The 14,729-nt window shown below is 43.2% G+C and overlaps 1 protein-coding gene across 1 annotated transcript in view; it reads right to left on the minus strand.

Moving 5' to 3' along the window:
* Positions 1-14,729, minus strand: part of ADAM12 (ADAM metallopeptidase domain 12) — a 299,944-nt gene that overhangs the window by 73,259 nt on the left and 211,956 nt on the right. Inside the window, exons 10-11 of the mRNA XM_021703839.1 lie at positions 12,462-12,546; positions 7,408-7,556 (exon numbers count right to left, since the gene is read on the minus strand). Coding sequence (XP_021559514.1) covers positions 7,408-7,556; positions 12,462-12,546 — 234 coding nt within the window. The remainder of the gene's footprint in view (positions 1-7,407; positions 7,557-12,461; positions 12,547-14,729) is intronic.

Raw genomic sequence — 14,729 nt, forward strand, 5'->3', positions numbered from 1 at the left:
TGTCCATCCTTCCACTCACCATTATCCATTCATCCACTGTTCCTTCCATCCATCCATCCATCCATCATTCCATTCATCATCATCCACTCATCCACCAACCCATCCTCCTATCCATCCATCCTTTCATTCAAGAAGTATTTATTTTACTTCACTATGTGCCAGGCACTGTTTTAGGTGCTGGGGACTTAGCAAGGACAAAACACACAAAATTTCTGACCTAGTGGCGCTGGAAGTGGGTTCTGCTGGATATTGTTGATTGCAGAGAGGCCTAAAAGTTCACCCTTGACCTCACACTGGAGCCTCCGTGCCATATGTCCTGGGGAGAGGAGGAAGCCATGGGTGTGTGTATGTGTGTGTGGGAGGGGGAGGGAAGCATTGGCAGAATTTCAGCTATAATGTTTTCACACATGTTCTACCACAAATAAAATGCTGGATTAACGAGCAATGACAGGAAATAATTCTCTGCTGTTATAACGTAAGTTGAAGGAAGTTTGCAAAACTAAATGGTTTAAAATTGGGTCAGCTCGCCTGCCTCCCAGAAGTCGTCCAGGGACACTGCTCTGTGCCGAGAAGGCTTCAGTCCCCACACGAAACCCAAACACGGCTGGGGCCACGTTCATGTGGCAAACACAGTGGTAGGCCGAATGGCACAGCTCCCCACGACTCATCCTCAGCCTTGATGCATGGAGCCCGGCTGCAAGGAGCTCTCTCGAAGCCTCCAGCTGGAAGCTGAGCAGTTTCCTCTGACCATTACCCCAGGACAGATGCCCTTCTCCTCTTCCTGAGGCTTAGCTGCTGCAAATTTTTATTTGAGGTAAGTCATAGGAAGGTGGAAAGGCAGGGGCTCGGCACCTGGCGACTCAGCCTTATGTCCTGGGATTTCCACTTGGCTAGTTTTGAAAATGTAGGCAGTTCATTTGCCTTTCTGAGCCCCAGCTTTCTTCTCTTTAGAACAGGCATAGTCATACCCACCTCACATGGTTTACTGATGAACCAAGACATTGGAATGCAATCCTCTAGGATCAAAGTCAAGTTTTCCTATGGGCCTTTCCCCCAAACTGGATACTGAAGAAGCAGAGGCCATGCCGACCCATCTCCCCAGCTTGACCTCTCTGTTTTGTGTCCAGCTTAAGAGAGGAGGAAGATTCTACTGTGCCCTTAGGCAGTGACTTTTAGTATTGAGGCTCTGCATTAATTGCAGACAAACGCCCGTATTTTATAGTGAGCAATAGCTAATTACACAGAGAGGAACAAGAACATTCTCCATATTGGTGCGCCCTCTTGAACTCTTTTCAAGAATCTCTCCTGCCAGTTCATTTCCCCTTTATGATAATGTTGGGATGTAGCCAACAAAATTACTCTGGCTGGATAATTAAACTGATTCTGAGACTCAGTGTTTTAATGTTATTAGAGTTCCTCATTTTGTCCCCTCCTTGAATAAATATTTCCATTTCCCTCCCTACCCTTTGAAGGATGAAGTGAAGCCTTTCTTAAACCTTTCATTGAGAAGAAAAAAAAATCACTTTTAAATGAAGAGATAATATGGGAAAATGATTTCCCACAAACCAGTTCTTATAAAATCCCCTTATGATAAATGTATTTCACGATCTCAGTTCTTCAGAGTTCGGTGGGGGGGGGGAGTGAGTTTTAATTATGTGTATTTTGCCCTCTTCTTCAAGAATGCAAGTTATACCAAGAGTACAGACTTCCCAAATACATCTAATTTCTATCAATTCCTAACCACATCCCAAACTCTGAGGAATCTTTTACTGAAAAGTTCCCATTTTCAGATAGAGGTCTCCTCAAACAGAAAACCAGTTTTCCAATAATGCGAGCTACGAATTCTTGGGCAGAGCCTACCTAACCTCATTCAATTCTTTAGGGTTCAGACTGGACTGTGTTCCAGAATGTCTTCCCTGCCCACCATTCCTTCCAACTTTTTGCTCCTTGTTTACAATGAATTATCGTTGTTTTTAAGTGTGAAGTGGTATCATGGTTATGTTAAAAAATGTCTCCTTATCTTGCAGCGGCATAACTTAGAGGTGAGATTCTATGAAATCCAGGACCTTGTAAAGAGACTAGCTTAGGTGCCCCTGCAGGGAGCCTCATGGCTCCAAAAATGTCCCCCGTCAGAGTCCTGAGGTTCTAATATGCAATCAGCACAGTTTACTTGCCTGTCATTCCACCACAGTATGAGTTTCCAGAAGGTTCCTGCCTTCTGTGTCTGGGCCCGCATTCTGCTCCCTAGGATCTGGCACACAGGGGCACAGTAAATGCTAGTTGAGTAAATGAGTGGTTTCGCGATGATTGGTTGCCTAACCCGATTTCCTGCAGCGGGCTGGTCCTGAGTCAGAGGCAGGCCTGATGTCTTCTTAGTTTTCATCAGAGAAGGCTGAACCTGGGTGGAGGCCATCCAGATGTGCTCCACGTCCAGACAGCTGTGTAGCAAGTAGGTATGCAATGAATGTTTCCTGAATTGAATTAAATGGCACTGAATGAGCCAATTATACAAACCTCTGAGGATGTCGCATGGCAATGCTTTCTGCTTAAACATGGTTATTTGATCCAGTTGTAGATGTTATTCCTGAACGTCCAACCTCAGCTTAATGTAAATTCTTTACACCACTGGAGAGCAAGGGGTCACCCTCCCGTGATTTCCTTAGCCTGCGTTATCCTGGGCGCGCAACACACTGCTCTCCGCTCTCCGTTGGCAGCCATGGAACATTCTTTGCTCAGGAGCTGTTTGCCAGCCTGGATGAAACAAAACCCAAATAGCTCCAAACCCCTAATCTTAGCAACAGCATGAAAACTATGCAGTAATTCCTTTCAGATACACACACACACACACACAGGGAGTGCGAAAAGGCTCTTCCATGGCTCTTTGAAGTCGAGTCCTTAAAGGATGTTTACTGTAGGAACAGCAAAGTGAAATCCTAAACAGAATAGCACTTTGTACATCAAGTATGCAAGCCTGGAGAGGCGAGGGTGTGAGGTGTGTATGATGCACCACCTGGTGTGCTGAAGAAGGACCCTTCTCCTTGAATTCCAAATGCCTATTAATTACATGAAAATAAAACTAAAATTTATAGCCCATCACTTTAACTTCTTTTTTTTTTTTACAAGAAGCACACCCTGCCTTTTTAAAATAGACACAAACCCCTTAATTTGGCAAGCTATCATAGCTTGGATGCTGGTGATCTTAGAAGGGAAGAAAGCCTGAAAGGTTAAGTCAGATCAGATTACTGTCCTGCCTAAAACCCTCCAAGGACTTCTCACTGCCCTCGGGACAAAACCGTGTTCCCACCTGGTGGACTGGGCTTTGCTGGCCTTGGCTCCTCCCAACCCCCTTTGTCTCCAGCAGCACCACCAACCTGTGCCCTCCAGGCCCCACCCCCATCGTGACCCAGCCCCCGACAAGCCCCTGGCCTCCGGTCAGCACTTTGGTCTTTACTTAAAGGTCACCTCCAAGAGGGCTCCTCCCCAAGCCCCTAATTAAAGTGGGGCCCCTGGCCCATATGTTTCCTTTCCAACCTCTTCCTTTGTGTCCTTCAAAGCACTGCTCTTTAACCTGCGATTTTCAATGTATTGTTTTTGAAGTCTGTCTTCCCCCAGAGTGTGCAAGTTCCACGAGGCAAGAAGAGTGTCCTGTTCCTGGCTGTCACCCCGACATGTACGAGGGCACGTGAGACCTCGCAGCAGCCGGGTTAGCGTGCGTCCCAGACTCAGCTGCGTTCTTCCCACAACAGGCTCCCTTCCTCCAACTTTTGCTAACAGAAAACTTCCTGCAAAAAATAAAGGAAGCCCTGAGAGTACTTTGTGAATGCCAATACTGCTTTTTTTGGGGGTCCACTCTGAGAAGTGACATTTACAATTATGCTAAATATCCTTTTCCAAATGTGTTCAAACTATTCACATTTTTCTTACTCCTATAAATGCTGCATGCTTCGTCCTCAACCCTTTCAGCCCAAATGCTCCAAGCAGCTCATTTACGGGTGGACTCCACTGAGTCAACTCCCACACGAGTTCCCAGATACTGCTTTTGCCAAAGAGTGATTTCCAAGGCGGGTCTTCATGTGAACTAAGCGAAGACAGAAAACACATGCTCGCACACACTCCAGGCCTTGCGGTAATTAATGGTCCAACCTGTAAGGAACCCCCCTCCGACCACCCCTGCAAGCTCCCGCGGACCTCACGACACCGCGTTTAAGCAGGAGTGCACGCTAGCGCGGTTCTCCCGGGGCTTCAGGTCCCATTTGTCAACGACAGGCAGGTGGTGAATATTTCAGAGTCAGAATTCTGGAATGTCTTGATAAAGAATACACAGGGCATATTAAGGGCTGCACTTTCCCCCTTTCAACCATCGGCAATGCTTGGTCCTTTTTGATTCGGGGAGACCTAAAGATCATGAAAGCAATCACGATTCACCTCTTTTTGAGCCCCCCTCGAGGCTAAGACTTGAATAACATTTTGAACGTTTGCTGCTCGTGCCTGAAATCAGTAGTGCAGAGGAAGTCAGGGGGAAGGTTGGTGTTTGGCCAAGGGCCAGCCTACAACGAGCCCTTCACACAGACTGTGGGCGCGTGGCTCAGTGACTGTTTTGAGGTGCTGGAGGTGCTTTCCAGCAACTACGAGCAGGGATTCTGGAAGACGCCCTCAACGATTTAGTCCCTGCGAGCTAAATAATAGCAGTAATCGTGCTGCCATGTATGTGTGGAGTGATTTACAATTTACAAAGACATGTGATCTCATTTAATCCACTCTGCCGCTCTCGAGGGGACCCTATGAGGTAAGAGAGAGACCACGTTGGGATAATACTGCAGATTAAAAGCAGCCTAGAAGTTCTACAATGGGTGATGGATGGCTGAGGGTTGCCTGGGCGGCCTGACCCCCCCCTCACTGTGGGCTTTTGTGATTAATTCACCCACTTGCTTGGGAAGTTTCTTTCCATCTAGAAAATTAAAAACACCACTCTCTGTTCAGGAATGTGGGATCATAAATGAGAACCAAATAGAAAAGATTTATGCAAAAGCACAAGCTCAGCAAAAGAGAAAACTTAGAAATTGCTAATAAGGTATAAATCAAGTAAAGGCTATTAGCAAACTCCTGGTAAGGAAAAAAAAACGCCTTTGAAATGATTTGCTGAGCTCTTAACAATACCGCTTCTACCTATGATTTTCAAATATCTCCAGGGTAATTTGGCTCATATCCTTAAACACTGCCATGACGACTTTCCAATTTGAAGGCCTTTATACAAAATTATGGGGAGTGTCCGAAGGTAGGTCTTGCTACTGTGCCTCCAGAATCACATAATTCTTAGAGCTGTAGGGTCTTCCTCATCTGTGCATTCCCCATGACAATAAGCACAGGGGGTAAAAAAATGTGTTGACTATGTGAACAAGTAAGTGGAAGGTGGATGTATAGATGATCTGATGAAAAGATGGATGGATGGATGGATGGATGGATGGATGGAATGAACAGTGAATAAATGGATGGATAGATGGATGGATAGACAGAATGAATATGAATCAATGGATGGATAGATGGATGGAAGGAAGGAAGGAAAAAGACGAACTCACTCATTTTCTTGATGAAGATTGGTTAAGACCAGAGGGGTTACTCCTTTGCCTGTATTACCCAAAACAATTGGTATCAGAATAGGGGCTCCCAGGGCTTTTCAGTCCTACTCTAGTGTTCCCAATCTAGATTTTCTTCTCTTTCATTTGCCAATTTTATCAAGAGTTCCAAAACATTCATGATAGTAGTCATTGGGAACCACTTCCGGAGGCATGTAAGCTGATGTGTTTGTGTCTATTTGATAAGCAGGGAAATTTAGCAAACAGTGAATTTTCTGTGGCCACTTTGAGTTCATCAAGAATGAGAAAGCATGAGCACCACTCAGCTGTATGTTAACTTCCTACCAACCTCATTGAGATTCGCATGGCATGCTGGCCAGTGTTGTGGGGCTCTGGCCTGGTAGGATATTGGAAAAAGAAGACACCTACAGGCCCCTGGCCCAACCTCACACCCTAAGAAGGAATTCTTTGCCCCAAATGCCCCCTAAATAATTATCTTGCCTCTCTGCCTGAACAGTTTAAATGACAAGGAGCACCCACTTTCTCAGAGTAGCCTCCCTTTGGGGAGCTCCCTGGTCAGTATCTAGGGTTTTATAATTCACTTCCTGTTGGTGTTGGCCTAAGATACTCTCTCTTCAGGCTCCGGTTCCTGGCTTCAGTTATCTCAGACTCAGAGCAAATCCCTCGACTGGGTCTTGGTAACTCCCTTGAATCTTGCTTAAGACAGAACCAGGAGCAAAAAAAGATGCTCTCCGAAGACTCTGTGCTAATGGTGGCGATGAATTCAAGCAGTCACTTGCTAATAAGGTAACAGTGAGGTGCCTCAAGAACAGGCTTAGGCATGACAACGTCCAGGGTGTGAGCCGTGCCCTTCTGCCCAGTCTTTGTTTCAGGGGCAATGTGATGCCCAAGGAGCCATTTGAGAGGAGCCCCCCACAGCTATTGCTTGCAGAAACATAACCACATTCTGTAACAATCCATCCCTTTACACCTCTAGCAGGTGTCCCCTCCTCACACCAGGACTGGCCCCTTGCCAGCAGGTCTTCCCAGAGGCCAGTCTTTGGGCTGCCAGCCAGTACTTGCTTCCTGCTCCAGCATTTCCTTCCAGCAAACCCAGAGAGCAGGCCTCACCTGGGAAGTGCCTTGAAGAGAAGTGTTGGGAAGGTCTCACTCAGGTATAAAAAAAAGAAGATCGTAACAAGTGTGCGTTCTCCTTTCCTAATGAAAATCTCCCCACATTAGCACAGCGCTCTGGTTTGGGCCGGGCCCGTGAAGGCATCAGGATGTCATCAGAATCTGTACTCAATCACTCCACGTGGCATCTCTTTCCACCTCATTTGAATGCTCCCTTAATGAAACTGTCTTCCTTTTCCCCTGGGCGAACCAAGTCTCGAGTTTCAGAAAGGCATTCCAAAGGGAGGCACAGCGTGATTTACTGACAGAGAGAAGTCACTTCATTTAAACCTCTCGGATCCTGTAAGGTGATGCCTCAGAGGCGGGAATGCCGCAGGCCCCCCCTCCCCCTACTGATGCACTTCAGATGCTGCCGGCCATGGCCTTGGGGCCAAGCCCGAGGAAAGAAGCACTCCCCAGCCCACACCCTCTGAAGGCCATGTGACCCATCTAACCCTGCCCCCTTTGCCCAGTGAGTTTTCTCGGCCCTTGGCTTGCGGGGGCAGTGGAGCTGTAGGCTGTCTACTTAGAAAGGGATTTCCTTCTGGAAGTTTCCATGGGTGGTCTGGCCAGAAAACCAGGGAGATTTTTGCTTAGCAGTTTCCCAACATGCAATTCACCCTGTGGCAACTCTGAAAGCGGCTGGACCGTGGGTACTTGCCCGGTGGAGGGGTTCATGATGCAGCCTCCTTTGTCAGCAGCCACACTGCAGCCACAGCCTCGCTCCAGTGTGTCGTGGTTCATCCCGAAGTTGTGGCCCAGCTCATGGGCCAGGGTCACGGCGGCGCCCAGGGGGCTGTCGGAATGGTCCTCAAAGCAAACACAAGAGCGCAATGTATAGTTCACCTCTCCTTGGCCTTTTCCTCCGCCCCGTCCACCTCTCTCCCCCACCACTGGTCTTTTAACATCTGACCGAATCCAACCCCTATAAGGAACAAACACAGAGTCCCATTATTTAGTTCAAACGTAAATAAGAGATGTGACCTATTTTATGAAACCAGCTCAGGGTCCCTTCTGCAGAGGAATGCATTCATCATGAACACAGGTAGGACTCTTTATGTCTTTACATGAAATGCTCAAGGCAATCATCTCTATTCTCTTACCTGCACTCACTTACAAAACATCTTTCTTGGGGCTCCTGGGTGGCTTGAAAAAAAGTACCATTTTATCCTCGAAGGAGATGAGGCTGATGAAAAGTTGGGAGGGGAAAGCATACTTTGTGACATTCTAAATAAGACCTGAGCGGGGGCTACTGAACATGCCCTTCCTGTCTACTTAGAAGGATACTTGGAAAATTCACAATAATTCACAAAAGAAGCTCGCCACATTGAGTAATCTGTTTGAAGACTCAGTGAATTAGGATTGTATCCAGGTATGGCTCACTCTTGCTGGCTCCTTGTTTTGTCAAGTAGATTTCGGAGATGGGTAGAAGCACCCTGATTCTCTGACTGTTGGTGCTGGGGGTTTGCTCAACTCTTTGATGGGTTTTGGAAGATGGTCTCTCCATTCAGCGAGCATTGCGTGGCCACCCCTAATTTAATGAAGTGCATGGATGGCTTAGATGAATAGATATTAGAGATTATTGTTACTTAAAATAGTATTACTAAATTATTAAATACTAATTATTAAAGTATTGTTACTTAATTTTAACAAACTAAAATTAGTTAATTATTAAATGGGATTTGCAGAAATTATGCCCATTTTTTTTGTTTGTTTCAGGAGTAGAATTTAGTGATTCATCACTTACATATAACACCCAGTGCTCATTACATCAAGTGCCCTCCTTAATGCCCATCACCCATTTAGCCCTTCTCCCCACCCACCTCCCCTCCAGCAATCCTCAGTTTGTTCTCTAGAGTTAAGAGTCTCTATTTTGACCTTATTTTATTTTTCTTTCTTTTCTCCTTTGTTCATCTGTTTTGTTTCCTAAGTTCCACATATAAGTGAAATCATATGGTATTTGTCTTTCTCTGACTGACTTATTTCACTTAGCATAATACCCTCTGGTTCCATCCATGTTATTGCAAATGGCAAGATTTCGTTCTTTTTGATGGCTGAGTAATATTCCTATTACTCCTTTTTCTGTTCATCAGTTGATGGACATTTGGGCTCTTTCCATAATTTGGCTATTGTTGATAGTGCTGCTATAAACATTGGGGTGCACGTGCCCCTTCGAATCACTATTTTTGTATCCTTTGGATAAATACCTAGTAGTGAATTGCTAGGTTGTAGGGTAGCTCTACTTTCAACTTCTTGAGGAACCTCCATACTGTTTCCCAGAGTGGCTGCACCAGTTTGCATTCCCACCAACAGTGTAAGAGGGTTCTCCTTTCTCCGCATCCTCACCAACACCTGTTGTTTCCTGTGTTGTTCATTTTAGCCATTCTGACCAGTGTGAGGTGGTATCTCATTGTGGTTTTGATTTGTATTTTCCTGATGATGAGTGATGCTGAGCATTTTTTTTCATGTGTCTGTTGGCCATCTGTATGTCTTCTTTGGAGAAATGTCTGTTCATGTCTTCTGCCCATTTCTTAACTGGATTATTTATTTTTGGGGTGTTGAGTTTGAAAAGTTCTTAACAGATGTTGGATACTAGCCCTTTATCCAATATGTCATTTGCAAATATCTAGGTTGCCTTTTAGTTTTGTTGATAGTTTCCTTCACTGTGCCGAAGCTTTTCATCTTGATGAAGTCCCAATAGTTCATTTTTGCTTTTGTTTCCCTTGCCCCTGGAGATATGTCAAGTAAGACATTGCTATGGCCAAGGTCACAGCGGTTGCTGTCTGTGTTCTCTAGTATTTTGATGGTTTCCTATCTCACATTTAGGTTTTTCATCCATTTTGAATTAATTTCTGTGTATGGTGTAAGAAAGGGTCCAGTTTCATTCTTCTGCATATTGCTGTCCAGTTTTCCCAACACCATTTGTTGAAGAGACTGTCTTTTTTTCCACTGGATATTCTTTCCTGCTTTGTCAAAGATTAGTTGACCGTAGAGTTGTGACCATTGGTGGCGTTTCTGAAAAGGCCTGCCCACCACAGAGCAATGAAGGTACTTTATTCAAATACTGCTTTGCGCTACCCAGGAAAGAGATAAGAGGTTTTCCAAGAAACTTCCAGGAAACAGTGATACTGGGTTTTGGAGAAAGCATCATTCCTGACTCAGATAATCTTTGTGGGGCCTCTTCTAAAGGCATGAGCATGAAAGATTATATAGGCTGTTGCTCGTTATAGCTGTAGCTGCCTCTCTCCCTAGCCCTGAGTCTCAGAAGGGAACAGCACATCAAGGGACCAAGTTATTCTTAGAATAGATGAAATTCCTAATAAATTACTTTGTTTAGATTTTACAGTTTCCTGTTGTAGGAAGCTTCACAAATTTGTTTCAGGAAATCAATTCTCAAGAATAACACAGGTTGGCAAAGAGAATGTAGCCAACCTAAGAATGTGGAGAGCTGAATTTAGCATATTTTGGCACAAAATTCAAGGACTTCGTCCTTTAAAAATTATTCTTTATTTGATTCTTTTGTATCACTGAATATCTTGGGTTTGTTTTTAATTGCCAAGTTGTTTTACATTCTTCACGGATAAGTGATTATGAACAGACTATCTCGCAAGAGACCCTGATCAACAGTTTACATTTGTAATAAGAAAAAAAAAACCCTATTTCTTTATTTATGGCATAATCCCCAAACCAAGGCTGTTCTAGTCCAGTTAGATACAAGGGCATAGCTTTAAGTTGCTAAAGCAAAGATTTGCTCCATCTTAAAAAAACAGAACCAGTAGAGGAACTCATCTTTTCAATTTGATTGGATTCCTGCTTCCTTGCTATACGATTTCCTTCTTCCTAGACTTGTGAGTCCTTGAATGGGGGCATGGTCACATGGAACAACCGTGAATTTAATTTTAGAGACATAACAGGAGAAAGTTCATCTAGAAGTTTTAGGTCTGGTCAAGAGATGGATCTCATTTATCTCATGAACTTTATAGAATTCAAGGGGCTGTAGACTTTTGTCCTACTTGATGCTTCCCTCATATGTGGAGTAAACAAAGGATGTGTCTAACTGCTGCCAAGTTGGTCAAACATATTTCCTGTTGATTGACTTTGGTCTTGACTTGATTACCACTGCAGTACACATATTTGCTTGTTTTCCCACATTTGTCTTCATCCATTAAAAAAAATAGGCTTTTCTGTATACTTTTAAAGAGGGAATCTTGATCAAGTGCTTCTATGGAAACGGAATGAGGGACACAAGTTGAAGAAAGCCACTTACTATGATCAGAATGGTTATAAAAATGTTTAAACTCTCCAAACAGAAGAACCTGCCATACTTATAAGGAATTTAGTTTCGGCTCTAAAAAATATTTACACCCATTTTAAGTGGCAAAGTCAGTAGCAACTGACCATGGAGCCATGAAACAGAAAATTATTCCCTCTTAAAATTTTATAGGCTGCTCTGTAAAAACACAGTTGGGATCTGACTTGAAATTAACCTGGCACCAACAAAAACCAATCTTTCCAATGACTTTCATAGTGGGGATCACATACAGGGCTCATAGGTCCAAAGAAAACCAGAGGGTAGCTTGTTCAAGCCAGAAATCCAGAGTGGGTGCTATCCTCCCAAATGGCTACTTCAGCTTGTATGTTTAGTGCATATTTATATGAATTACCAACACTTATCGGAGAAGAGGAAAACATTTGTTGTGTATATTCACTAAGAAGATTAGGTCGGGCACTATGTGGAAGGAAAATAATAGTCAGCAGAACGTTACTCCTTTTGCTCCTTAATACAATGGGGTATTCAGAAATGTTCTGTTTGAAAAAAAATGTGGAGGAAATCATGGTTTCCTAGAAGGGCAACGTTCTGTTTGTTTAATGGAGATGTCAGAGTAGTCTCTGAGAATACTCCTTGTCTGAGGGCTGGTGTAAAGGGGACACTGCATTTTCAGAGCAGGGACGGTGCCAGCATGAGGTGAAACCTTTTCTTTAATTAACTGATGGAATGGAGCAGGAGTCCCCTGTTGGGCAGTGTATCAAAGCTATTTCCGTCTTAACTTCATAAGAAACAAGTCCCAAATGTTCTTCCACTTTTGTTCCCTTTATAAACATGTAGAGCCCCAAAATGACAGAATTATCCTTATGAAGCAATAAACCTAGGTATCTGCCTTCCAAGATTAACGTTATTATGAAGACAAATTGGACACCAGGTAGGAGGTAGATCAAGCATCTGCAGTGGTAGTCAAAAACCTAAGATTTTTGGCTGTTGGGCCTGGAGACAGAACCATCAGAAAATCATTCTGGTAGTAATGTTTGGTGAGACCACAGTCCATCTAAGAAACTGACTGATGAGGGGCAACCCCAGTGCCCTGGTTCATCTCAATGCTGGGGGGGGGGGGGGGGGATCCTGGGTTGGAATGCTTTGATCAAAATCCCAGTTGAAACTTTTTCTCCATAAAAGGGGCAGACAGGCTTCCACTGAGTTATTTTTACACACTCACCTTACCTGTGTACGACTTGATGTGGTTTTTTTTATAAACAGTCCCTAATATATTTTGGGATATAGAAGACCATAAATAGAGCTAGAGAAAGGTAGAATTACGTATAAGAAGCATGAAAGAAAATGGCCTAATTTTACAAAGTCCGATAAAAGTAGAGCTGTCTGGAGAAATGCAGGGAAATGGGTGGAACATTGCTTTCAGCAACTTGGTGCCCTTGACTTACCATGACGATCCCTCCCGACTGCTCTGCGGTGCACATGCTCATGATTGGTGCCATGCCAATGGTGGTCCCTTGGAAATAAACCCCACTGGGAAATTAAAAAAAAAAAAAACAACTTTCTTAAGTTAATATAGAATGAGGGCATTTCCTAACATTTGAAATTCTTTTGGCCATTCTTGCATTCCAACAAGAAGAGCAAGGGTCCATGCAAAAATGAAGAGAGCCACGTGGGGTGTGTTTACAGGTGATTTGTGTCCTTAGTTCCTCTCAAATGTATTTTTGCATCGTGGTCCCATAATCCTTTCAGATTTTTGTTTGCAAGACTCAGACCATGACCAGTCATGACCTTTGTACTTATGAGTTTTATCCTGCCTATTTCCTACGGATTGGAGGGTGCTGCTCCTTTGAAACCTTTGCTGATGGAAGTGCTGGGAAGAGTCACAGAGAATCACTGGTAACTAAATGAAATGCACGTGGTGGTTTACTAGACTTCCTGTTGTAGCTGAATTTTGTTTTCCTGTGTAAATTTACAATTAGGCCAGAAACCCAAACTCTTTCAAGTGTCTTGCTAACGTAGCTGGCAAAAATGAAACCGGCAGAAAAATGACTGACCCTCTGGAACCAATGCAGGATAAGCACCCACCCAGGAGGAAGCCTCTGCACCCCAGGAGGAAGGTTCCAGTAGGGGATGTTGTGGCTTAGGGGCAGGCTCTCCCCTATGTGGATTCTTAACCTGATCAATGAGTCTAATGACGTGAAGCCCTGTTTAAAGCAAGTGCTGTAAATTTGACCCTCATGCATTAAAAATTAAACATTGTTCGTATTTGTTGAATCTCCTTTAAGGGAATCTCCTTTAAATGATTTGCTCATGTTATCTTGGCCACGTACATACCTAGATTATATATATGCTGTTCGAAAAGTTAGTTATTCTGACAGTGTTCAACTGAACAAAAGGGAGTAAGTATATATAAAACCTTATCTGTCTACATATGTGTATATATATATATATATATATATATATATATATATCCATCCATCCCATCCTGTCATACTCATATGTACAGTAGTTGGGGTTACAGATTTTATATTTATATCTATATAGACCATTTTAACAGATATAATTATATACGTATATAAAGTTATATAAGAGGCTAATTTATTTCCAGATGTTCAAGTTGGACAGACTCCATTTGGGAAAAAAAAAATAAAACAAAATACTCTGACTCAAAATATCTAAAGTGTACTTTAAGTAGTTCAGGATTAATCAATTGCATAAAATATGAGGCAACCCCAAATATCCAAGGCGGGAAAAAAAACCAAACAACCCGGTGAAAATGGCTAAAGTAAATTATTAGGGAATGCCAACAGCCTTAGTTCAAATGTAGACATTTTCTAAAGTGAGGATGGGGTTAGAATGGTTTTTAACTTTCTATAATTTTTAAAAAGATTTTATTTATTTATTTGATAGAGCACATACACAAACAGGGGGAGGCGCAGAGGGGGACAGAGAAGCAGACTCTCTGCTGAGCAGGGAGCGGGGCTCCATCCTAGGACCCTGAGATCATGGCCTGAGCCAACAGCAGATGACTGAGCCACCAAGGCGTGCCCCACCTTTCTATGAATTTTTAAGAAACTAGATATAATTTTCCAAAGAAAAAAGTCTCTGACCCCGAATCTTTCAATTCAGTGAAATGAGCTACATGAGAACATAAGAATAATAGCATAAACTGTTTAAGGGTCTTAATAAAAAGTTTGTCACTTGGGAAAAATCTCCTCCTTACCAATTTAGATTATGATAAGATTTTTTTTCTTTTAAATATAAAGGTGTTTGAGTATCTTCCCAGTATATTATGTTATAGCTGTGCTTTCCCTCATTTTATTATCTTCATGACACAGTGCGATAGTTGCCTTCTCCAGGAGGACCGGGGACTCCTGAGAGCGGGGAGGCTTAGAGTGCTGGCCATCATTATATTCAAAGCACCTAAAACATACTTGCTTCCTGACTGGTGCTCAATACACACTGATTGAAAGAATGCAGACTGCTAGGGTCCTCTAATCTAGAAAACCAGAGTCCCAGCGAAACAGGAGGAGGGATGAACATTTCCTTTCTCCAGGCATCTGGCAATAATCATCCTAATGCATCATCTTCACATCTTGCATAAACATTTTTCACTAATAGTGAAAGAAAATGAGCTTTTTTTTTAAAATAGCCTATTCAGGACAATTTTGTATCAAGACAAAGACTAGAAAAATTTGCATAGAGGAAAACAT

The sequence above is a fragment of the Neomonachus schauinslandi genome, chromosome 6, assembly GCF_002201575.2.
Source record: "Neomonachus schauinslandi chromosome 6, ASM220157v2, whole genome shotgun sequence".
NCBI classification, from domain to species: Eukaryota; Metazoa; Chordata; class Mammalia; order Carnivora; family Phocidae; genus Neomonachus; species Neomonachus schauinslandi.